Here is a 25,468-nt window from a genome sequence, read left to right on the forward strand (position 1 = left end):
TAAAACTCGGTTTAAATATTTAATGTTTTCCTTCTGAAAAAATAATTCCAAATTAAAATTCACAGTATATCAATTAATTAACTTATCTAACTACAATATAATTTTATCTATCGGTCGCATTAGGGTTGGTATAGCTAAATCCTTGGAATTGAGATTGATCTATACTCTGTAATTTTTGAACTTCTGTTGGGGACAATTTGACAGTCTCCTTTGTGAAATTTGTATCGAAATACTGCGTATCAAGTGGATGACACTAAAAATAAAATCGTCGTCGATAAAGTACAAATCGTGCCACGAGATTGATTGAGATGATTAAATGAGATGGCAACACTGTTGGTAGACATAGAAGTTAGGAGTAATTATTTTTTTATTAGAACTTACCACGTTTGGTTTAAAAGGAGGCTCTATTTGTCGAGCTTCTAAAGCTTGCCAATCTAATTTTTTATAAAAATCGTGATCTCGTATTGAACCATGTGGTGAAAATCTAGTACCCAACCGTTTTGTATGATCTTTTTCCATCAACTATAAAACATGGTATTAGAATCACCTACTTTTAGTTCGATTTCAAAAAATAAACGTTCTATATCGTCAATTTAATTACGATTAGAATCCTCCAAAAGCTATTTCTTGTGATCCAGCACCTAAAGATTTTAGACACAACGTGACAACGTCGGAATTCAGACATTCAGAACTACCCGACCATACCTTCGAACACTTGGACTGTTCCAATGCGAAACTTTTCTTTCGTTCAGTGTTGCCAGACTTTAAGAAATTCATTGAAATTGAGATTTTATTGTTGTGATGAAAAATTATAAGTTTATGGAACGTATTAATATTTGAAAATACTTTTAATAAAAAGAAAATAATCATTATACAAAACATCTACAAATAAATATTTATGAAAATGAATAATTGGTATTCGTTTTCCTAGCACGTGGAAATCAAGTACAAAATTTAGGAATTTCTGAACAGTAGAATGGATCAAGTGAATTCAATTCTGTCTGGCAACACCGGTTGTATTGATATTTTTATATCAGCTGTTGATTTATAGTTTTAAAATCACTCAATATTCAAATAAACAATTTTAAAATGCGTATTTTCGTCTTTTAAATGGTGGTAGACATCGAATATTTCGAAAATCGGTAAATTTCATAGTATATAAATTCAAATTATTTTATATTTTCGTCAATTTGCAATTTACTTACCAATGTTAATAAATCAATGGCGTAAGTAGAAAGGTGTTTAGGAAAAACTGGTTTTTCATTACAGATGGACCAAAATAGTTCATCTTCGTCACAACCACTGAAAGGTGATTGACCTAGGAATAATTCATACAAAAGCACACCGAACGACCACCAATCCACCGCTTGGTTATAATGCTGACCTTTGATTATCTAAATATATAAATTTCTTTGTAAATTCGACAATAATTTGGCCGAATAATCTTACCTCGGGTGCCATGTAGTCTGGTGTACCACAAAACGATTCCGCCATTCTGTCTAAAAATATTTGTAATTGACACATACCGAAGTCAGCTAAACGAGCGTGACCATCAAAATCCAATAAAACATTATCTAATTTCAAATCCCTGCAAAATTTAATGGGGTTACGTGTAGAACGAAAACAGGACATTCTGTATAAAACAGTCAACTTTAATGGGGTTACGTGAAGAAGGGAATCGAGACATTCGGTATAGAACAATCAACTTTGATGTGATTACGTGTAGAATTAAATCAGGACATTCGATATAATACAGTCAACTTTCATAAGGTTACGTGTAGAAAGAAATTGGGACATTCACTATAAAAGAGTCAAATTTAATGGGGTTACGTACAATGAAATCGGAACATTCGATATAAAACAGTAAACTTTAATGGGGTTACTTTATATTATTGTCTAAAAAGGTCATAGACCTTCTCAGTAGTAAGTCACTAGATATTTTATTTATAGAAAAATATTTTCTTCCTCAAATGTAAATTAAATATAATTTCCGCAAAAAAAATTCTAATTATAATTTCCATAACCTATTAATGCGATATTTTAAAAAAAAGATTTATATAAAAACTATATAAAGTTCAAACTGAGCGATACGGGAAAATAGGCAACCTTGTACGTATACTACTAAACTGTTCAGCCGCTTCTTTGCAAAAATATGGAGGGGAGAATAAGCTGGGGCCTCCATTTTGAAATTCGCATGAGTTACAGCGTTGTCAAGTGTCTGTCATGAAATTATGGCATATGGTGTGTCGAAATGAACAGATTTTCATAAAAATTATTATAAAAATCGTCCCAAAAGAGGGTTTGTTGGTAAAGTAGTACTAAAATAAATAATACCAATATTTAATGTTTATAATTTTAGATGAAATGGTGATTATTCGTCAACTGGCAACGCTGTTATGTTTGTTGTTACAGCTGATTCGATGCGTTCGGTATTGAAGATTAGTTTCTTCGGCAACGCGTTCGTGTTTTCTAATATAAATAACGGTGTACACTAAATAGTGTCATTAAACTCATCAATAGTCACTCAAATATAATTTTCCGTTGAAATATCTGCAAATGTGGAAAATAAATGATATTCACCTGTATATTATCCCTTTACTATGAAGAAATTGTAAACCAGATATTATTTCTGCGGAATAAAAACGAGCTTCGTCTTCGGGGAAACTACCCCGTGTCGTTATATGGAACATCAAATCTCCACCATTCAAATATTCCATAACAAAAAATAAATGTGACTAGAATTAACAACGACGTTAAATTAGTACAGTACAAAAAAGAACGCACCCAATATTAATGCACCAAGTGACGTTTAAGTGTAAATATGTCGATAATTTAGCGAGACACAAATTAGATTCGAATGGAAGCTGTATTATCTTCTTCTAACACGAAAAATCAAATATAACAATACACAAAATTGTTACTTATTCACCCAGTATATCGATATTTTTATAAAAACTTTCACTAAATAAGTCAACGTTAATAATAATATAAATAAAAACAAACAATTAAAAAAAGTAAATTTCTTTTTTATTTACTAATTCGTAAAAGATCGTCCTTTGGAACATTAGTCATAACGATTATTTCTACTGAGTTCATATTCATATTATTCTTGCTGACATATTAGTCACGTGATGGAATTTTTTCTAAAAATAACAAATGAAAACATTACTTACTTCCGTTTGCAGTGTACATAGTAAATGACATAAAAACGGATGTTTCGTTCCTAATGCTAGAACTTTGCGTTCGATAAGCGTACATTCAACATCGTCATCTTCTATAATAACATCTTTTTTAAGACATTTCACTGCATAGTAATAATCTGTTCCTTTCAATTTTGATAACAATACCTGAAATATATGTAAAAACATATGTTGGGGTACAAAAATATATATTTTATAAAAAAGTAACTAAAACTTGAGTGGCGTTATAATGTTAGGTAGAGGCCATTTTCAAACAAGAAGATAATCATTACTTGACACCTTAAAACGAAAGGTTATGTTTACAAACATTGTTTATTTTTCTATTTTCAAGCATCTACAGATGAAAAGTCAAGATCAGTGCCAATAATCCAACTGAAAGATTATTTAAATATATAAAGACGTGTGAAGTTCATGTTTTTCAAGTAACGATAATAAAAATAAATTTTTCTTTTACGGGTTTGAGTGATAATTTCAACAGCCCTTCTAATAGTTGAAACTTTTTTTGCGCATGCCCCAACTTTCGTCATATTTTTCGGTCACTTTATTTACAAATGTATCAATAATGAATATGTTTATAAAGAAATTAACAGTGAAAAAATTTTTCGGTTAATATAATAATAATAATTAACGCTTCTACTGGCGCCTAACTTAGGGCAAATAAAATAGATTAAATTCGGACATGTCTTTAGGTCGAGTTTTGCTTGCGTTGACGTTTGCCGGTCGGTGATTCAATTTACGTATTTTTGTCTCGCTGCCGTAAGGGTTATTTTCGAGTAACAAGTGTATAAGATTCATGGCTCCCGTATTTATTGTTTCCGCTTGTTTTAAATTCCCACTTTGACATTAGAAGCAAATTTTTATATAAAACAAAAACCTCGTTTTGGTCTAAACAGTTCTCCAAAAGAATATTTCTTATACTTCAATGATCAAAGAAAAAAACTGTAAGTAATTTGTGTGATGTTTCATTTAACTGTACCAATATTAGAGATGAAAATGCTTATTGACCAGCCATATTTATAAAAAGTACCGGAAATTCATGTTGACGCCATTTCAACATAGCGGATGTGCTTGCACTGAGCTTATTCAAAATAATATTTAAAAAAACAGTTAATTTAGCTAGTAAAATAATAAAGTTGGTAACATAATAAATTTAACGAGAAACAAAATGTTCATTTGTGTTATATATAATTCAGACGGTTTCGAATCGTAGAGAAAGCCGCGTAGGTGGTTTAATTTGGAGTACCGCCCGACAAAATATAAACAGGAATGATTAACGTTTAGTTAATTTACTCGTGACTACTAGCACTACTCGTTTTTTTATTTATAATTCTTAAACGTATGTAGAAGATGTAAATTACAATTAAAGTACGAGTACCAAAATAAATCTTGATACTTGAAGTTGAAAAAACATAACCTAACCTATCCCCACCGTGGCTTCGCCTGTGAAGCGTACTTTTCTTATTTCATAAACGGTACTAAACAACAGACAAGTGCAAATTAAATAAAAAAATCTTTTGTACGTTACATTTCAAGACTCGTGTTGAATTTAATCGATAAAATCTTTATTCTAGTAGAAGTATTAAACGCCATGTGTTCTATAAAGTAAATCTATAACTAATGTTTGTTTGTGACTTCAAGAATCGATATCTCGATAACGATTCGAGATATCGAAAACTTTTATTCGGAGTTTTTGTGTTATTTTTGCATAATCTCCCCCAAACTTCCATACAAATGTGAATCATAATTATTTTTTAATATGATATTAGCTAATATGAAGGAAAATCTTTAATATGAATCAATATCATCTCAAAATTATTTGTAGTATAACTTATGAATATTGAGGTACTTACTTTGCCAAAACTACCCTTTCCGATAACTTTGAGAAAATCAAAATCCTCCACGCAATACTTCTTAAATCTGGGTAAAGTTGTTGCTGGGGGGATGATTTTCCCATCGACTGGTGGTACAAATATATTTGATTGATTATCAGAAGTGTCAAGTTTGTCGGTTATGGTTTCCGGTTGCAGAACTATAAATTGAAAACGTTATTTCACCAAATGACTAAAATACCAATTAATCATTAGATAGTATTTTAAGCTTTGTGGCCCAATTACGTCAATATTCTTTCGAAACGCGGTCATCTGTCAAATAAAAAAAATTGATTACTTGCCTCCACCAATATATATTTTTTAAGGTTAAGAAAATAAGTTGAAACAATGTTGAATCCTGCCATTTCTACATTAACCGTTATTATTCATACAATAGGTTACAGCGTTGCCGAGTTTATCACGAATTAACAAGTTTCTTAATAAATTTTTTTAAGGCGTGAAATTAATTTCAAGAATCAAATTTTGAAAAAATAAAACGAGAAATCTTTTCGCATGTGGTAATCTTCTATTTTCAAACAAATTTTTGGTCATTTCGAACGTCAAACGTATATGACAGTATTGACACTTTCGTCTGTTTATTTGAACTAATAAATAATATACTAAAATTAAATATGGCATAAATCTTTTGAAAAACATATTGATATAATAAAATATGTTTTTGATGATATTTCAAATAAATGCAGGTGCAATGTTGGATACACGTCTGAGTGGGATTTTGGCAAGTTTATGTGATTGACTATTTATTGCATTATACAAATATAAATAACTGTTATTTCTTTTACGAATGCAGTTTTTAACAGCTGTTTAATCTAACAATTAAATTGTATAATGTTTTTTCAACTTTTTTATGATTATAATCGAAAAACAAATATGTTTATATCTGTGTCCAAAATACAACACGAGAAAACGTTGGTTACAGCAGTGTTGCCAGACTTTCCATTATCTGAGTGGTAAAGACGCGTTTAGTTGTACAACATATATTTTGTGTTTATAAAAATATTAGAATATTTGGCAAATATTCAATTTCGGATCAAAAAACTTGTATTTCCTTTAAAAAACTTAAATCTTATAGTATAAAAAAATAAATTAAAAATCTTTCATATTATAGAAAATATATCGGTCCTGGCAACACTGGGTTAATGGTCGTTCTTATGTCATGCGCGATGTTATCACTATGCGCCAGAGGTTACTAAATGTCAGTAAAACTGTCATGTAACAAATTGACATAATAAACAACAAACCATTTATTTAGTTAATATAATATATTAAATAAAAGTCAATGTAATATTTGTTCTAAACACGGAAAAAGGTATTACAATAAAAAACTGTCTGATAATGAAAACAGAAATGTATAAAATGAGTCAAATAGCTATTTTAAATGTCGTGAATAAATGTCTGACAGCGTAAATTGCTTATCGTTTAACTAATTACCCGAAATCATTCAACGCGTAACTATTTCACGTATATACAAAACAATTCACTAAAATAACTTATGTTCTGTTGATATAAACCAGCCGGTGTGAAAAAAAATGAGAAATTTGTAAACAAAACTTTACTACTATGACACCAGAACTATTTATTTAACGTAACATTTATTGATAAAAGAACATGTTAATTAATATTTTTCATTGTTGATATACACTCCCGGTCAAAAGTTTTTGCCTTTTACCTTATTAGTTTACGTAAAAAATAACAAATAAAATTAATATTTATTCCATTTCATGTCTAATTTATTCCAACAAATCAATATTTTTTACCATCTCTCTCATTTATAAGTTTTATTACTCTTTCGCGTATAATAATAGATTATAAAAGCAACCAAAGAAATTTAGAATCGTGCATAACCGTAAAAGATCGTTTTGACGATGTTTTACTACTTTCTCGTTCAAAGTCGATGTTCAATCGATTCTCTTCTTAATATCCAGCGGCGTTGCCAAGTTTACTACTATTATTTTATAAATTTATTAATGTAAATTTGAAAGATTTTCATGGAAACAGTTATAGAATTTGTTTGATTAATTTTTCAAAAGGTTATCGGTAGTTTCAACTATGAAAGTACATTTTTCTTTTTCGAAATTCATGCTTGAAACAAGTCTTACTTACCGTTAATTTTTTCCGGAACAGTCGAACCAAAACCCGAATCATTCGATCGTAGACTAGCGCTCGTATCTTCAGTCGAACTATCATCACTATCACTCGAATTACTATCGATGGAATTTACCGGTATTTGTGAAACTCCATTGCTATTTCGTTTACGCGGTCTAGGATAATGCCTACCGCGAATAACTTTCGGTCTGGCGAAAATTTCAACGGGACATTCATCGAATTGCTCAGGTTTCACCCACGGATGCATCCACTGCGTCAATCGATTCGACTGAAGAGGTACAAAGACGTCTTTCTTTTCTTCGGTAGTTTCCGGTTGTCGTTCTTCTTCGGGCGGCGGAACGAACACCATCAAATCGGGATCTTCTTTAACTGATTTATTTAATAGGGAACGTTTAGATGTTATTTTAATAGATTTTTTAGTATTTTCTTCATTGTTTTTGTTTGTTTTAGCTTTTTCAATGTCTATTTGTTCGTTTTTACTATATTCAGGTATAGATTTTGTTTCTACTACTGGTTTTAATTCTTTCATATTTTTACACGTTTGTTTATTATCTATTTTTTGTATAAAAACGTTTTCTAGATATTTTTTTGTTACAGGATGAATTAATTTACCTTTTTTAACGCTGGCTCTTTGTAAATTCTCATTCTTTTTTATTTTTTTGTTGTTTTCGTCGATATCGACCGTTACGTTGAATTTGAGTTTCTTTTCGATCTTAGCCGGCGTTTTTTGTACCTCTACATTGTCTACTATGGCGATTAAAGTTTTTTTGGGTGTTTTTATGTCTTCCACACTAGACGTTATTATCGGTTTCGATTTAAATTTGATTTCTTGTATTTCTACATTAGTAATATCTATTTTTGATTTTAAAACATTAATTTTATCGTTTTTTTCTACGGAGTGTTTATTTTCGGCCATTAATTCTTTTTCTGTATGATTTATAACGTCTTCGGATGGAAGTGGTTTCGAAATATCAATTTTATCCTTAAAATTATCCTTCTTCGATTCCTTATTGAGGTTAGGTACACATTTTAACGAAGATATTTCTTTAAATTTATTCTTTTTACTTAATTTAACTTTTGGAACAGAATCTTCTGATCTACTTTTAAATAATTTATTATTTTTCCGAGTGCTACCACTCGTTATATCAATTATAATATTATTATCATCAACAACAGTTGTTTTACTAGATAATTTACTATTTTTATTTTCATTAAAAATATTATTATCATTACCTGTAACTAATTTATTTAAACAAACCTCAGTTTCATCATTAACTTCAATATTATCATCTGCTTCTTCAATTATATCGATATTATTATCATCATTTATTAAATTGTTTGTTTTAAACGATCCTTCTGGTATGTCATCTTCTTCTCGAGTCGATAAAATTTTATTCAATAAACTAAAATCCTCATCGGTAAATTCAATCGAAACCCTCCTAATATCTTTCAATAAATTTTCACTAGTCAGCTGTTTACTTTGTCTTCTCTGCACCTCGACCGGTTGACCAGGATTAAGATCGTCCGTAATATTTTCCGACGTTATAGCTGTACATATATCCCGAAAACTGGACGTTTTTTTTATCGGATTTTTCTTACTAACCTCAATTTCTAAAGGTACATTTTCCTTGCTTCTGCTGCGAATCAAAAATTTCTCTTTCAGTATTTCCCCTTTGGTTTTTTTTCTCGTTTTAACTTCGTCCACTAATTCGTTGGGTTCGAAATTATCCCGCCAAGTTTTAAACGCGCCGATTTCCTGTTTCACAGTATCTGTGTGAACTGTTTTTATCCTAACTGTAGCTCTATCTCTTCTAATCGCCGGTTTCGGCGTCGATTCTTTTTGTTCTAGTTCCGGATTTTTCGTTTCGACGTTTTTCAAACGAGATTTTTTCTCGTATTTCTTATATTTATTCACCGATACGTCTATATCGGCGGTGTTAATGACCTTGATCGGTTTGATGTTATGGCGCGAAGAAATATCGGCGGGAAATGTCAATTTCGGTGTATTCAATCTTCTGTAGGTAGAATTAATTTCGGATATTGTCGAAAGGTGCGGTTTATAAACACCCGGATATCGAGTTATAGGTTTTGAATAATTTAAATAACTTAACGTTCCGCTGCCGTAATGAGGTAAACTCAAAGCACTAACACTTGGCAAACTGTACAGTTCGGAATAATTAGGCATTTTTTTTATAAACAATATAACTGTTGCACGTGATTGTTTAAATGTCAAAGATATCGTTTATTTTCGACGGTATAATATCAATGGTTAAATTTTTAAATGGTTTATTTTATATATTGTAAAATAAATTTAAAATCAACGAACATCACTTTCGCGTATTGTGAGAAATTATGACTTATATTTACCGGAATAACTCCAAAGAAAAACTAACAATTCGTGTGGAACTTCATAAAATTTACTATTTTTATCTCGTTCCTAATGACGCAGGCTAGTTCGAGCATATGGTGCCAAAAACACCTGTGTATTAATACATTTTTGTGCACGGTATATTTATAACTAACAAATATATTTTAATATGCCAGTAATTAGCTTGATATTGACCTCTTAGTAGGCAAATGATATTTAACTCGAATTTATTATATTATACAGATGAGATTTTAAATGTAAAACGCCATTATTATCTTGTAAATGACTGTTATAAATTTAGTTTATAAGACTATGGTAATATGGCCGATACATTGTTGTCAGATTTTTCTTTTTTCTTTTAATACAATGAACATTATTTCAACACATGACGTGGTTTCTTTAAACGTATTGGAAATAAAATAAAAATAAATATTTAGAGCTAATGGCTCTTTGCTTTGAGCTCCGATTGATATCAATGAGTAAGTTTGTAATTACATCTAAGACTAATAAAAATAAGGTCGTGTGCAAATTTAACAGTTTTATTATTTTATTTTTCAATAGTAGTTCTATAAACATATTTTCTCTTCTGAGTTATTGTCTGAACGAACCATAAATAAAAGAATAAAAAATATATATAACTACTCATACATAAATATATAATTCAGGTTTCTCTAAATAGAAATAATAGTAACGTATTATAAAAATATCTAAATATGTGTTACTTTAAATTCGTTCTTCGCGCTCTAAGTCGATAAAGTAGAAATCATCCGAGTCTACAGACATTATATGTTTTACATCGTTGCCGCGTTGTAATTATTTTCTGTTAGCATAAAAATATATTGTAGTAAAATTAAAAACAAATAAGAAATGTTAAACACGAAACAAATATGTGATACAATTGCCTAATTTCGAGAAGAATAAATTTTACAACACAGAAAACCGTTAAAAAACGGCTGCCAACGTTAAAATTGTAATTTCCCGTAATAGACACAAGAAATGTCAAAAGTAAATGATCTTTATCTAAATTACCAAATTACCTACTTAACAATTGAAAATATAAATAATTTTTTCTTTCACCTATCCATCTCTATATACAGCGAGCACGTTGCCACATCGTTTATGTGTGTAATTTTTTGTTTTATTTAAAGTATTCACAGCCAACTTTTTTATCACTCCCACCACCAACAGGTCTACGCGAATCTTTGTAAAAGGAAATAATTGATAAAATTCATTGACAGATTAAAAAATAAACATTGAACTATAAATAACAGTTAAAATTATTTTTAAATCAAATTTATTGTCTGATGATAAAGCTGTTATTTCATTTTCGGTTTTCTTACAGACTATGACTCATTCAGACGATTAGTACAAATTTAAAATTCGTCTGTCCGTTACTAAGCGTCTTAAAAACGTTCGCTCTCGATTTGTAGGCGAATTCAAGTTATAGTAGTCAAATTGAGTTTCACTTTTAAAATAATTCATTAAATATTATATTTACGTTGTAACTAGGTATTTAATAAAGTAGTAAGTGGTACTTTATTATTTTAGGATATTAATATCATGGTAAGTAATTTCGATTTACAAATTTTAGTATGGAAAAAGTATTTTTGTAATAAATTCGACTTGGTTGATTCAAAAATAATAATTTTTTTGGAATATGAGTTTTCGTGTAGAGAAATTTGAATTTCTCTTGAATTTTATTATTTAACCTATTTCTTATTTTGTGAACGGATACTTTAACCCAATTTTGACTGGACGATATCAATTCCACTAAACGAGCATCAGTTGAGCCAATATTTTTGAGTTTTACTTTTACGGAATACGATTATTTACGTTGCCAAAATTCCATATTTCACCTATTTCTTCTTTGAACGGAAATTTATTTAATTTATAAGTCAATCCAACTTTTACTCGACTATATCGGAGCCAATGTTTATGAATTTTACTTTGACAATTGGATAATAGAAGAAGACAGTCGAAACATTTAACCTATTTTTCATTTAAAAAAAAATACGCATTCAATTTGTAGTTGAACCCAACTTTGACTGGACTATTACTATTATTAATATATTAGGAATTAGGTGAAGTAAAACGATTGGATAACTTTTCAAAGACATCTATAATTTTCTAGCATATCTTTCAATAAAATAAATTGTAATTCAAGATTTTATTTATTGTCATCAAATTACAATCCTTTATTGTAGAACACGTAAGTGGGAACATCTTTATATTTCGATTTAATCTCTTCCTGAAAATAAATTCACACATTTAAACCATAATGGCAGAGGCACCAGTGTTGCCAATTTTAACCCACCTGTAATTCAGTCTCCAAACTCGTAAATGCAATCGAAGCCTTCTGTTTGAAAAATGCGCAGGCTAATGGGGTCGCAAAAGTCAAACAAAGACCTAAAAATCCAACGGAAATCGGTAAATTCATCCAAGGATATCGTCGAAGAAATCCTTTTCGTTCTAGAGAGTTCATAACTATTGGAGTGAACACTGTAAATAAATAAAATATTATTTTCGCGGTTTATAAACTTTTCTAAACTTACCCATCCCCGGTAACGCCATGCAAATTCGACTAAATACTACTTGAGCTATACCACTCGTAGCTGCTGCCCTAGAATACCCTAATTTGTTATTTTGTTCATCGTACACTGGGGTTCCTTGTTTAAGTTCCCTTGAATAAACGTTTAATTATCAAATTATAATTATATCAACAATTGAGTGAAAAAATTGAAATTTCTGTTTCGAATTTTATATAACATTCACAACGAACCACCATTAAATCAAACGTGTGTATAATACGCAAGCGTTATAAATCGTTTCCGTTTATTTACATACTGTGTCGACTTCTTATTCAATCTCGTTGTAACTTTCACGGGGAACAGACGTATATTTTTCGTCCAGTGTTGCCATATGATATTTCAGAATTTCCATAGATCTGTGAATCTTTCTGGAATTAATGCATGAATTTTTTACTTACTTTAATATTAATGTAATTTATAATACAATACAAAAATTTAAATATATCATTGTGAATAATAAACCGATAATTTCCGTAAATAGACGATCTAGATCTACTAATAAAATTCGTATTATTGGCAACACTGATATCAATGTTGTGTAAACTTTATACAAGATTAATATTATTATGTCTCGTAACCAAAATCAACTATATATCAGTTCTTATTTTTTGATAATTAGAATTTTATCAAAATATTGCAATGCATTTGGGTATAATGTAAACAGTACGGCAACACTGGTAACTGATAGAAAATAAAGGAAAATCGGAAAACAATGGAAACGTTTACAGTTAACGGAAATCGGGAATGGACTCCAAATAACATCTGTTTCCGCCTACGACGTATAGTGTCATTCACAAAATATAGGAATTTTACACATGCGCACAAAAATACTTACTGTGCTCTCATCATAGGAATATTAATGCAGTTCGCAGCTGCTACAGCCGCAAATGGAACCATTCGTCCTATTATAGACGGCATTGACTAAAATATTATTAATACAAAAAGAATAAGCAAGCCATTATTATTTTTTGGAAAAAACATAAATTTAGTACGTTCTTTAACAAAATACATTCGAAAAGATTTAAAAAAATGATAATTCTCTATGTAACAATTAAATAAAAAGGGGGCGTGGTCTAAAGCGGATATGTCGTCATACGGAAAAGTAATGGGTTGCATATCTTACAAGTTATTACGTCAATTAGAATGTAAAATGTGTTGCATATCTTCCGAGTTATTACGTTAATGTTAACGTATGATTGGTTGTATATATATATATATATATATATCAAGTAGGTACGTTTTGTAAACAGTTACGTCAATTAGAGCGTGTTGCATGTGTTTCAAGCTGTCACCTTTCATTATTCATGTTTTTTTTTTAAATAAAAATGATTGTTCCAGTTTGTATTTTTTATTAATTATTCATTGTTTACGAATTAATCCATTGAAATAAACTCACCTTTGTTAAACTATTTAAACCCAATGCCGTCCCCACTGCACCTCCCGTAGCGCATAAATATGAGGTTAATAGTTGTCTACAAAAAATGGTTACTTTTCAAGTTCATTCCACCAAAAATTCAAATTGCGAAAATTATTTCGTAATCTTTTGTAAAACGGTAAAGAGAACAAAAAAAGTATTTAATTTGGATGAGTTTAAAAAAAGTATATGGTATTTATATACAGGGGGTTATTTTTATAATCAAAGTGTGTTGAAAATCTAGTCGATTAGTGGAAATGTCAAACTTACTGATCAGTTTGTACGATGTCTCCACTTCGATTGCTATAATTGACTAATGCATTAAAAGATTGATTCAGCCATTGCCAAAATACTACGGCAGGTGTGCTCCTATAAAAAGTAATCATACCTCCCGTGATTACCATGTTGGAAGGTACCTGCGCCGACATCCTACCCAAAACGAACATTTTTTCACCCGTATCTGGATGAAAAGCTGAATCGTATAAATTTTTCGCTCTCCATAATTTATCTTCTGTTAAATCATCCGGTAGCGGCTCTTTACGCCTGAATAATTATATTAATAAATCAATGCTACCTTGGTGGAATTGAAGAACAAGAAAATAAAAACAAAAAAACAGTTGATTTTGTAAACGATCTTATTCGATATTAACATGAAGCTCTTACAGTAAAATAACCTTGTAATTACGTTTTTATAAATCTTAATACAAATATGGAAACGATTTTAAAATAATTCAATAGATTTCTTTAAAAAATGAATCGAAATTACGTCTTATGAATAGAGTTTAATAAATGTAAATTGTCGCTATCTCTTTTTCACATTATAATATCATGAGAAAGAATTTAAAGTGACGTATGTCGTTACTTACAAGATATGTACGTATGTGATTGATTCAACTGTCACAAGTTCAATAAATTTACCGATACGCTATGTTGCCAAGTTCCACTTTTCTTCGGACATTATTGGAAATAAATATATCAGATCAATTTTTTTATTAATTTTTGATTATAAATTCGTTTTATTATTTATTTTAGAATATATATACAGAAATTGAAGAATTTACCTGTATTTCTCAACTATACATTTGGCTTCTTCTAGTTTTTTATTGGATGCGAATACATTTAGAGGATTTGTAGTGATAAAGAAATGTTTGGCTCTTCCTATATATGTATTTTGGTCGTATCTAGGTTCATCAATATTTATTCTATTTTTTTCATCGTTTAATCCCATTGCACCAATGCTCTAAAAACATTAGGACCGATTATATTTGATTTTTGTCATGGAATTATATAAATAGTTATAGTAGAAGGTAAAAGATTGCATCGGTAGATGTTTTCTTCTTGTCAAAATGTTCTGAGTACGGTTACTGTCAAAATAACAATAACATTTCACCTGACAATTCGATACATAATCAGCGACCCTCGTATATTACCAAAAATTTTATGACAGTTACTAGATGAAAAAAATATTAGCGACATATTTGACATATTCACATATAATATAATAGGAAAATTATTTATTTCTTACCTTGCGTTAACTTTCTTATTTCTAATGTCTTATGTAATTCAACACAAAATATTTGTTTGGAAATTAGTACGACTTCACATATTGATTCCTATTAAAATTTTTTGTTTTACTTGTAAATTGTTTATCAAACGTGACCTTGTGGTTATTTCAATAATCAGCGGCGGTTCATTGCGTATTTTATCCAACTCATTTTTGTTGTACAAATTATAAGAAATAAAAAATTCATTATTAAGCAAGTAGAGACGCCCCTGTGCTTTTAATAATCAAATATCAGCAGTCATTTTTTAGTGACGCATTTGCTATTAGTACAAAAAAATTAGGTGATGAAATTTTATTCGTTTTTTGTCGTTTATATAGATGAAGATACATTAGCGTTTATTTAAATTGTACAATGCGTTGTTTTCAAAAATATTACTACAATATTGCAAATGCAAAAGTCGAGATAACTACGTCATCCATATATAATTGACATTTGACGTTTGAGTGTAGATCATAAACCTACAATATTATATTTCGATGTTTTGACGATTTTCAAAATAAAAAGGTTAGATATTAGACGAAAAACAAAATAAATAAAAATGGTAAGTATGCAATAGATGTAGTACACGTATATTAATGAAACAATTGGGAAAATATACGAATATGGTGTAAATAATGATAAAAATTAAATTAACCCCGCCACTGGAATAATAAACCGTTTTTATCTTGAACTTACTTATTATTATGTTGATAAATTATTAACAGATGATGTAAATCCACAACCAATTATTATTGTCTTGGAACGTATTTGAATTTCACCACATTTATACTTTTAGATATATATATCCATTATTCTTGGTTTTTATACAAAGTTTTAAGTTATATTCACATAACTCTGAAAATAAATAATATTTTAGGACAATTCAGTGCTAAACAAGTCTGGTAGAAATTGGGTTGTAAGATAATCTGTGGGAATGTTATAAAAAAAAGAAATACTTAACCTATAATTTTGCTTCGATCGGAATTCCATTATTCACAATAGATTTAGTTTAAGTTTTTATTTATTTGATCAACTTGTTATTTCAAATAGAATTAAATTTTGAGATTACATAAACTGTACATAGTGAAAGAACGATGTCTGTTGTCAAGCGCGAATTTATTGATTCTGTTAATCTTCTTCAGCTTCGTTTTGGAATTATGCAGTTGATTATTTAAAACAATCAAAATAGAGATGGAATCATTCATATTTTGATATTTATTAAATTGTTATTATAACTTTAACCACAGATTAAAACAAAAAACAGCAGTGTTTTGAAATTATTTTTAATATAGTTACAATTTCTTCTTAAATTATTCGTTTGGACTTTTTACGATTGAAGTCAATGACTTTTTGTACAGGGTGGTCAGATTTATAGCTACTACTTTAATATCAATAGAAAAGCAAAGTAAAGTAGAATTATATGGGAATTAAAATATTTCAAACGATTTTATGATTTCTGTTCGTTATTTAGTGTTGACAAAATTTTCTAAAGACATTAAATAAAGTAAGACCAAAAATGTTTCAAATAATTTAAAAATCGAAAATAATATAAATTCATTGAAATCTCAGTTACCTTCGAATGAATTTAAAATCACAATAAATAGCAGGACATTTGTATATTATGTGTATTTTCAAACTATCACTACTGCTTGAGCATGTAAAGAGTTGTTAGTTATTTTCGACAGCTGTGACCTCAAACTACACGTTTTTCATAACATTTTAGCGGGCAATTCCGCTAGCAGTAATTCTAAATTTACACACAAACAGGTGGCGTTAGACTTTGTGAGGCGAAGAAAAAAACTCACTTTAGAAATATACTTTTTATAATTTTATATATAAAAAAATTGTGGATATCATATGAAATTAATTTGCGATAAGTTAGTCAGAAGATATTTACAAATATGAAGATATGTGACAACATCGCGCTTACACGTGGTCATTTTATAATAATTAGCGGTAATATACATTAATTTGTATAACATAAATGATGGTTTAAATGTTGTAATAAGGTTAGTATAAATATACGAAATAATTGATAATTTTAATTTACCTATTCATTTTGTTTAGTTCAATCGCTATCGCTTGATATTAAGTAACCTTAAAGTGTGATTGTTATATAACCATTCGTGCTCATAGCGTCGTTGCCAGATTCTCTTGTACATAGACAAATTTATGTTATTTAATTATTTTGATTATAATTTCAATAGTTAATGAAAAATACAATATATCTAGTATTTATTTTACTCGGAAAAAATATAATTAAACTTTTCGTGAAATTTGACATGTTGAAAATTATTGTTTCGACTTGACGTACATGAAGTTAGCACGCAAAAAAGAAGAAGACAGTGGAAGATACGAATGGACAAAAATAACAAAACTAGAAATAAATCATCCGAAATTTTGTGATTTACGAGAAAAAAATGAAAATATCGTGAGAAATATCACGTAAAAAAGGATAAAAAGGTATAAGGATTAAGTAATTTTGAACATACAGCTGCTGGTATCTTTATTTTCAAAAAAAGTATAATCAAAATGCACAACCAATTTATAAAATAAGTTTTCTTAACAAATTAGCAACTCCTAATAATACGATAAGTAATTCAACTGTATAAAATAAATTATTTTAAAAATTACATTCAAAAACAAATCTTACAAACAATAAAATTGGACGAATTTGAAAATAGAATGTATAAAGTATGGCTACCTATATTCAAAGGAACTAACAATAATATACGATAAAATTTATAAAAAAATACATTTATACCTAAAAATGATTTTGTGGCAAATTATAGGATCCCACAGGGCCGTAAACAATTATTTACCTTTTGAAATATTCAAAGTTGTTCTTTGTATGTTTAGTTTTAGCACAATTTTTCTCATAAATTAACAAGTAGGTCAAATTATGTTCATTTTTGTGCAATTTACACCAGTAATCAGACAACTGTTGGAAAGTGCCCCTTTTTCCTTTTATTTAGTGTGTTCTGTTACTACTTTATCTTCATATTTCTACATTTTTTCGTATTTCTTCTTTGACAATTCGTTATTTGAAGATCCTGATGTAGCGTTCAGTATATAGCATCAATTTTCTACTTTTTCAATTAAATTATTTCACTTTTGGAAAACATTCTTTTCTATTTCATGTTTGCTTTATCTTTCATTTCTTTATACTCCTTTTTTGGCCATTTACGAATATATTTACACTGAAAATTTCTTTTGGTACTATTTCAGGAATAATTTTCATTTTTTTCAATATTTCTATTAAACTTAATATACTATTACCCCAAAAAACTGCTTTTGGTGCAAATTATAGGACTCCACAGAACAGTAACCAGTTTTGGCACAGCTTTTCTAGCTCATATGGCAAATAAATGATCACGTAATGCATCAGAAAATTATGTTAAGTTATGTCACATATTTAGATACTAAAGAAACTTGTTGGATTATTAAAACCGTCCCATTTATTTTTGTTTTATTTATTGTTTGCTTTAGTCTCCATGGTTTTACATTTTTTCTTTGACAATTCTTAAATTGGAGGTCACCTTATGTCCACCTCAATTTTAAAAAAAAAAAAATTCGATTAAAATTTATCCGGATTGTAAACTGAATGGTACTTTCCAAACTACAATCAATAAATTTCAAAATAAACAATTTATTTGTTCTGGAAATAAATTGTTTACTTCATCCTTCAATTTTGAAGATCCTTCGAATAGATTATTCCTTGATGGGCAAATTATTTAATACAAAAATCATTATTTAAGAGAAAAAATTGATTATAAAAAAATATTATTGCTTAGTTCCTTTTGTTATAATAAATTATGCGTTAGCAAAGTTATAAACAAGTTTTAGTTAGCTTTTTGTACACTATATATAATTATATATATATTCTTAAGTACCCTATATTAAAAATAAAAAAAATTAAACAGAAAAAGCGTTTGAATGCAGCATAGATTAGATGTAATAAAGCCTGCGTTTAATATTAAACCCATTTAATGTCATTTATTTTGATACCGTCTCCAAACAAAAAATATTTTTCAAAAATTGGTAATTTAGGTGTTGTACAGGGCGAGTTTTTATCGATGGCAATAATCGATATATAGTTTATTTGAAATTATAGTTAGTTTGTACAATTAATCATTTTAAATGAATGTAATTACAGTTTTATGTATTCTACAGGGTGTATTTTTACTACAGAATCAATTAATTGATTTTTTATTTGAATTTTGTGAGTGTGACAGTAGCTAAAAGTTGAATTAATACAATAAACTGGTACAAAAAATAATAAGGGCTGGAAAAATTATTAAAAATCGAAGAGAGACTAACAACGAAGGGGGTAAAGGAAAAACTTTACGAGGAAATGAGAAAAATGACATGATATAGAGGAAGAAATGGGTTCCAGACATTTTAGAAGCTTTTAGAACGTTTTTGTTTGGAAATGGCGGTCAACTATGAATAATAAACCGAATTTATAAAAGAAAAAACAAAAAAATGAGAAAATAATTTGTAAATCACAGCCGCAATTAATAAAATTCGATGTTATAACAAAAATTATTGAGTTGAATATATATTCATGAGTAAAAATTTAAAAAAAAAAATATATATAAAAATTAATTAAAATAAGTTTTTATAGATTAATTGAAAAACTATTTGAGCATAATTTTAGAGTATTTCTACTCATTTTTAAGCAAATTGAAACAATTTGAATAATTGAAAAATCACATTTTTAGATACTTTGAGATTTCCAAGACTCTGGTGATGGTTCCGGAAACCGATTTAAAAAGTTAACAACATTTGGAAAATTGAAATAACCCAAAATTAATTTTCGAGAAAGTTACAAAATTATATAAACATATTCACAGTCCTAATTGTATTTCACAGGATGTGGATTAAAGGATATTGAAATGATTGAGTCCTATTTCAATTAACATCGAATAATTGTTTCAAATTTGCAATATTTGTATATAAAAAAATGATAGCAGACTTTAAAACACCGTTTGATTAAAAAAAATAATAATTAAACTTGTACGTTTTGCATAAGTTTATCTTGTAAAAAGCTTCGCATTTCTATTTCGATCTGCAACCTGTTTCGTAAATCCTCTATGAGCTGCTGTTGTTTTTGCACTGTTTCCTCCAATATTTCCAAACGTTGCAAAATATCGACTTGACTAACGGGATTCTTCGACGTTCCCAGTTTAACTGGTGACAATTTCGGACTCGCGCCCTCCTTCGGAATAATTACAGATTGACTAGCTGATACAGGAATGTCCTTCGGTACGTGAGATATGGAATGTCGAATGTGCTTCTCGGATTCTTGCGGTATTTTAAATTTCGTATTCGGGGGTGAAACCGGCTTCGATTGCTCCACCTGAAAGATATTTACCTCTTTTTCCATTTGTTTAATTTCCTCCTCGGTTTCTATACAAGTCATCGTTCTTTTCACTTGATTTTGCTTCATTTCTTCTAACCAAGGGGCTTTATGTTTCTCCCATTCACGTAAACGAGGTTTAACTTCAGAATCTCCAATATGCTCTTGTATTTCAGTTTCTGCATTACCGTTTGATATAGTAGGTTGATCGTCTTTATAAGCAGCGGTAGTTGGGGGACGACGACCTAAAATAATCATTTTAAAATACCCCTCTAAAAGGTTTTTAATGATATTTAAACTAACCAGGTGCTTTGACTCTTGTTGCTCTAACATCAGATAAAAGAGATCTTCTTTCTACTTGATCAAAAGCGTTTTCATAATCCGATTGTTCTTTTTGTATAATTTTACTTCCTGTTGTACCATCCACCGCATCTACAATTTTCTTTTTGATTTCGGAAAGTATACCAGCACCCGAACCGGAAGGAGATTTTTTAATTGACACCGTTGGTTTTTTACTTGGAATTGGGGGAGTTTTATTTAGTGTACTACCATCAGTATCTTTCTTTTCGGTTTTTTGTTCTAACGATTTTCTTTGGGAAGCTACCGAAACTGATTTTATGGCACCTAAAAATTAATTTATTATTGGCCTAACCATTCAACTCACTTTTTCTCAACTTATTTCGAGTAATTTAACACTTTTAACAATTATTTAGGTAGATTTTTCCCCAAACATCTCCCTTAACAAATATATATATAGTAAGTTTGAGTTATCAGATTTAATATGAATTAAATTGTGTTTTACCTGTTTCTGCGAATGCTTTAGTTACAGATTTCCTTTCTTCTTTACTGTTATTTTTACTATCGTTATTGGAGATAAGTACGACGAAATTATCGGGAAAAAATCCAATTTTTCCGTTCAATTCTCCTTGCCACCAACCTGGATCTTGGCTTTCTTTGTTTACTATTGTTATAACATCACCTTCTTTGAAAGATAATTCGTCTTCGTTTTGAGCTTTGTAAGGATAAGTGGCTTCGCATAATAGTTTTGCTGAAACGTTCAAATTTTGTGTATTACACTGTCCAGTACTTTAAATTTTCCATAAATATCCTATATAGACAATACTTACTTGGTTTAGAAGGCAGTTTAGGTGGTTTAGTCTCACTCTCATTTCCTATATTTACTGACGATACTCTATTCGAAGGATTAGGCTGGAAAGGAATTTCTTTCACAAAATTTGATGGGAAGACTCCTTGTTTTCCATTCAAGACACCTCTCCACCAACCTTCTTCTTCTTCTCCAATTATATCGATAATATCGCCAACCTATATATACTTTCAAGTAAATATATATTGAGATATAAAACATGAACTTACCTTCAAGTTTAATTCATCTTCGTGATCTTGATTATAAGAAAACACGACTCTACATTGCCTTATTCTCGAAACATCTTTACTATTTCTTAATACGACGGAATCCTTATCCAAAGATCGTACAAAATTATCGGGAAACATGCCTTTTTTATTATTTAACACACCTTCCCACCATCCACCTGTTTTCTTTATTACATCTTTAATGATGTCACCTTTTTTTATTGTCAGCTCGTCGGATTCTTTAGCAATATAATCATATTCTACTATTACCTCATCTGAAATTTATTTATTTTCGAACTAATTTGATATATAAATATAATTAAATTAATACGTACTCATTTTCTTCTTGCTAATATTCTCATAATTTATTTTTTCACTAAAAAGAGAATTACAGCCAAGCCCAGTTAGATTAACTTATTTAATCTAATAATAAACACAATAAAATATTATCGGTCGATTTATCAATCACTTATCAAACTACATTTTAAAGATTATTAAGTACGCTGTGTTATTTGTTTCTCCAATGTGTACAAATTTCCTAACTGTCCTCTGTCCTATTTTCATTTATTTACAAAAATTGGATGACTACTCAGCTCTGTTCGTTTTTCGTAGCACATAACGGAATATATTTATTGAATTCGGTGTACGGCACACAAACGAAAATATATGTTTGATCGTTCAGTTCTAATGTCAACACGCGTCTACAAACCTAGTTGACCAATCAGATCGCTCAACGTCTTCAACTGTCAAATTCACTCATAATATACCGAGATATATTATAAATCTTTTATTTTTTAAACCTTTTTATATATATTTTTTGATAAATTAATAAATTAACGCTTCGATCTATTTCGGTCTTAATTAAAATATGACTTGACCTTGACAATTTGCATACTTGTATCAATCAATAGGTCATATCGGAATGACGTCACAATCAACCGCCATCTTGTCTTGGGGGACAAATATTGCCTTATTTACATTTAAATTATGAGCAGTAATGTTTTATTTTAATTTTTTTTGTTCAAAGTTACTCATTTCAATTAAAAAAAGCGCTCGAAACAATCAATTCCCTATACACAAATAAAATAAAATCTTTGTGTTTAGGCTCCGTTTCTCAAGATCCAATATCTTGCTCTCTCCATTTTTAATATCAATATTAATAAATGAAGTCGAACAATATACAAAATATACATTATTGTCGCGTATATAACGCAAATCCCACCAAAAGTTGTAAATATTTTCCATTAATAACGTATAGTTCAAACCAATTATTTCTCGAAACGTAATAAAAATCTCCACATTTACAGACTTTTTAGACGATAAGACAACACAGCAATACCATAAATAAACTATCGATTTATTGGGTTTGAAGGTTAAAGACGGTTCTGTCTACTAGCTTCACAATTGTTTATCAACTTATTTAAGGAAACACTGTCACTATACTTATCTTTTAATTACTTATTCAAAATTATCAATATTCTTGTAAATAATATTAAATTTTTAATCTACTATCGATTCTAAAGCAATTAAATGCGTTCATTTATTGAGAATATCAACTATGGTTGTGTGCTATTCAAGAATGTGAAAACTTACAAGGTTTTAAATTACATCAACTTGAGCATATACATACCCAGTTATCCAGTAGTGTCAGTTCATTATATTAATTACGTTTAAAATGAACAATAACAATGACTTTATTATGTTACCGAGTGCTGTTACTTTTGTTGATAATAGAGTAAGTTTTTATAAAATAAAGTTTTTTATTTAGGATTTCCAAACATTTTCAACTAAACAACAATCTCTGCGTGAACAAGTCAATTGAAAATACATAAGCATGTTGTTATTTTTTTTTAAACCTAACACATAGGCGGCGTTATTTTTAGATTTAAAAAATTTCTATCGTATATTATGATTTTTTATTTGTTTTTAGTTGTGTTATAATGGACAAAACTGTGAAATGATTCCGCTGTCATTGGCTAATATTTATGGATCAAAAGTAGAAAGTTTAGATTTAAGTTATAACGAATTAGTTAGTATACGAGGAATTGAGGAATTTAGGAATCTAAAGGAATTGATACTTGATAATAATCAACTAACTGATCAAATTGTGATTCCTTATTTACCGGAATTGCATACTTTATCTTTAAATAAAAATAAGGTACGTTCTTCAATATATTTTTGACAGATTGTAGGACAATACTCGAACGTAGTTTTTCCAATTATTTATATTTACTTTGTATTCATTTACACATAAATACATTTTAGGTGTTTATATATTAACAAAACTGTTTATAGCAGATTATTCTTGACCTCAGATATGATTCTTTCGCGTTTACGTCCATTGACCTCTAATTATTTTCCCACAAGTTTTTATTTGTATGTTAACTATAACGTATTTTCATTTTGAATAATAATATACGTATTAGTCCAGTCAAATTGGATATGTTTTTAGATTGAAGACCTTCCTTTGTTACTTTCTAAAATAAATACAAATTTACCGAAGCTAACGTTTCTCAGTTTGATTGGTAATAAGGCATGTACTAACGAACTATCCGGAAATGAAAACGATGAAAAAGATTATCAAAGATACAGGTATATCATTGTAGAGTTATTTTCTTCATATGATCAAAATTCGAGTTCAATTTTAATAATTCTAACCTAAAAAAAAGATATTACACTCTCAATAAGTCGGGTCACTGACACACAGATGGCGCTGTTATTGTCAAATCCATATGACGTTTATGAACTTTCAAAAAACAAACGCGTCGATGATTCAGAGCAGTGTTCAGCCATGTTTACACGAAATAAATCAGATTTTTTGCAAAAAAATGTGTTTTTCTTAGTTAGTCACACGACTTATTGATTCATGTCATCTCAAAGGTTTTTAGAATCTTGAATTTTTGTTTTTTCTTACCGTGGATATTATATTATTTTACTATATAGGTGTTACGTACTATATCATCTTCCGAATTTGAAATTTTTGGATTCGAGGAAAGTTGGAAAATTGGAAAAATGCGAGGCGAAACGTCGGGGAAAATTTATGAACGTTATAAGACCATGTGTATCAATACCGTTTATAGATGTGAATGAATTGTGCTATAATAGTACGACGAATGCATTTAATCCACTTCCGAGAACTCTTAGAAATCCAGACGACTATAAGGGTAAAAAATAAAAAATTATTTATTTCTAGTTTATATTTAAATAATTCAATTCTGAATTATCAGAACGAAGAAAAAAAATTGGATCATTACAATTTATTTTATTAGGACATTTTTAGGTGCATATGGAAAATGTCAATATCGTTACAGTGGAAAACATTCGGAAGGAAATCGATTTATTTCAAATAAAGATTTATGAATTTTTTTATTATATTTTAGTATTTTGTAATAAAAAATATCTCATATAAATGTGTATTATTTAGAAATAGTCTCTTAATAGCCTCGATATTTAAAACAATTAAAGTAGCATAAAATTTTACATCCCCAAAATTTTTTAATATCCTTCTTTTTGTTCTTAGTTCTATTGACATTTGTATCTAATGATAACTTGCTTAAGGTTATTTCGGAATGACGTCACAATCAGCCGCCATATTGATTTGAGAGACAAGCATTATGTTATTTACA

General features: G+C 29.1%; 4 protein-coding genes across 10 annotated transcripts; 1 reads left to right on the forward strand and 3 right to left on the reverse strand.

Annotated features, from left to right (window-relative positions):
• Nucleotides 1–5: 5 nt before the first annotated feature.
• On the reverse strand, nucleotides 6–9,633 carry LOC130896811 (cAMP-dependent protein kinase catalytic subunit-like). Its single transcript, XM_057805130.1, has 8 exons — nucleotides 7,193–9,633; nucleotides 5,051–5,229; nucleotides 3,174–3,347; nucleotides 2,581–2,735; nucleotides 1,450–1,588; nucleotides 1,206–1,394; nucleotides 382–522; nucleotides 6–253 (listed from the first exon to the last, which is right to left on the reverse strand). Exons 1-8 carry the CDS (start codon nucleotides 9,378–9,380, stop codon nucleotides 104–106), a joined length of 3,315 nt encoding a protein of 1,104 aa, XP_057661113.1. The 5' UTR covers nucleotides 9,381–9,633; the 3' UTR covers nucleotides 6–103.
• LOC130896814 (leucine-rich melanocyte differentiation-associated protein-like) lies at nucleotides 4,132–25,252 on the forward strand. Of its 3 annotated transcripts, none has more exons than XM_057805140.1 (5): nucleotides 4,132–4,141; nucleotides 23,773–24,000; nucleotides 24,295–24,434; nucleotides 24,786–25,006; nucleotides 25,123–25,252. In XM_057805140.1, the coding sequence occupies exons 2-5, from the start codon at nucleotides 23,800–23,802 to the stop codon at nucleotides 25,200–25,202; spliced, it is 642 nt and encodes a 213-aa protein (XP_057661123.1). In that variant the 5' UTR covers nucleotides 4,132–4,141; nucleotides 23,773–23,799; the 3' UTR covers nucleotides 25,203–25,252. The 3 variants fall into 3 exon arrangements, with proteins under 3 accessions (XP_057661123.1, XP_057661122.1, XP_057661121.1); XM_057805139.1 differs by lacking the exon at nucleotides 4,132–4,141 and adding an exon at nucleotides 16,980–17,118; XM_057805138.1 differs by lacking the exon at nucleotides 4,132–4,141 and adding an exon at nucleotides 23,388–23,577.
• On the reverse strand, nucleotides 11,664–17,241 carry LOC130896813 (sideroflexin-1). 4 transcript variants are annotated; one of them, XM_057805134.1, is made up of 9 exons: nucleotides 17,160–17,241; nucleotides 15,806–15,964; nucleotides 14,627–14,805; nucleotides 13,836–14,108; nucleotides 13,548–13,623; nucleotides 12,987–13,072; nucleotides 12,116–12,243; nucleotides 11,878–12,062; nucleotides 11,664–11,811 (listed from the first exon to the last, which is right to left on the reverse strand). In XM_057805134.1, the coding sequence occupies exons 3-9, from the start codon at nucleotides 14,791–14,793 to the stop codon at nucleotides 11,749–11,751; spliced, it is 978 nt and encodes a 325-aa protein (XP_057661117.1). In that variant the 5' UTR covers nucleotides 14,794–14,805; nucleotides 15,806–15,964; nucleotides 17,160–17,241; the 3' UTR covers nucleotides 11,664–11,748. The 4 variants fall into 4 exon arrangements, with proteins under 4 accessions (XP_057661117.1, XP_057661120.1, XP_057661116.1 ...); XM_057805137.1 differs by lacking the exon at nucleotides 17,160–17,241 and adding an exon at nucleotides 16,683–16,818; XM_057805133.1 differs by lacking the exon at nucleotides 17,160–17,241 and adding an exon at nucleotides 16,071–16,234.
• On the reverse strand, nucleotides 17,599–23,597 carry LOC130896812 (SH3 domain-containing kinase-binding protein 1-like). 2 transcript variants are annotated; one of them, XM_057805132.1, is made up of 7 exons: nucleotides 23,473–23,597; nucleotides 22,178–22,218; nucleotides 21,846–22,117; nucleotides 21,599–21,794; nucleotides 21,274–21,519; nucleotides 20,775–21,095; nucleotides 17,599–20,716 (listed from the first exon to the last, which is right to left on the reverse strand). In XM_057805132.1, exons 2-7 carry the CDS (start codon nucleotides 22,179–22,181, stop codon nucleotides 20,121–20,123), a joined length of 1,635 nt encoding a protein of 544 aa, XP_057661115.1. In that variant the 5' UTR covers nucleotides 22,182–22,218; nucleotides 23,473–23,597; the 3' UTR covers nucleotides 17,599–20,120. The 2 variants fall into 2 exon arrangements, with proteins under 2 accessions (XP_057661115.1, XP_057661114.1); XM_057805131.1 differs by lacking the exon at nucleotides 23,473–23,597 and having other exon boundaries at nucleotides 22,178–22,506.
• Nucleotides 25,253–25,468: the final 216 nt, after the last annotated feature.

Source organism: Diorhabda carinulata, chromosome 7 (assembly GCF_026250575.1).
Source record: "Diorhabda carinulata isolate Delta chromosome 7, icDioCari1.1, whole genome shotgun sequence".
NCBI lineage: Eukaryota > Metazoa > Arthropoda > Insecta > Coleoptera > Chrysomelidae > Diorhabda > Diorhabda carinulata.

Coding starts and splice junctions, on each gene's coding strand:
- LOC130896811 (XM_057805130.1), bottom strand. CDS start 9,380: ATGCCTAATTATTCCGAACTGTACAGTTTGCCAAGTGTTAGTGCTTTG. Junction 1,589..2,580: donor AGTAAAGGGATAATATACAG/GTGAATATCATT, acceptor TAAATTTTGCAG/GGATTTGAAATTAGATAATG. Junction 1,395..1,449: donor CAGACTACATGGCACCCGAG/GTAAGATTATTC, acceptor TTATATATTTAG/ATAATCAAAGGTCAGCATTA.
- LOC130896813 (XM_057805134.1), bottom strand. CDS start 14,793: ATGGGATTAAACGATGAAAAAAATAGAATAAATATTGATGAACCTAGA. Junction 14,109..14,626: donor TGTATAGTTGAGAAATACAG/GTAAATTCTTCA, acceptor ATAATTATTCAG/GCGTAAAGAGCCGCTACCGG. Junction 12,244..12,986: donor ATTCCTATGATGAGAGCACA/GTAAGTATTTTT, acceptor CGTTTATTCAAG/GGAACTTAAACAAGGAACCC.
- LOC130896812 (XM_057805132.1), bottom strand. Junction 21,795..21,845: donor AAGATGAATTAAACTTGAAG/GTAAGTTCATGT, acceptor AAGTATATATAG/GTTGGCGATATTATCGATAT. Junction 20,717..20,774: donor AACAAGAGTCAAAGCACCTG/GTTAGTTTAAAT, acceptor TGATTATTTTAG/GTCGTCGTCCCCCAACTACC.
- LOC130896814 (XM_057805138.1), top strand. CDS start 23,518: ATGAACAATAACAATGACTTTATTATGTTACCGAGTGCTGTTACTTTT. Junction 23,578..23,772: donor TTACTTTTGTTGATAATAGA/GTAAGTTTTTAT, acceptor ATTTGTTTTTAG/TTGTGTTATAATGGACAAAA. Junction 25,007..25,122: donor AAATCCAGACGACTATAAGG/GTAAAAAATAAA, acceptor GGACATTTTTAG/GTGCATATGGAAAATGTCAA.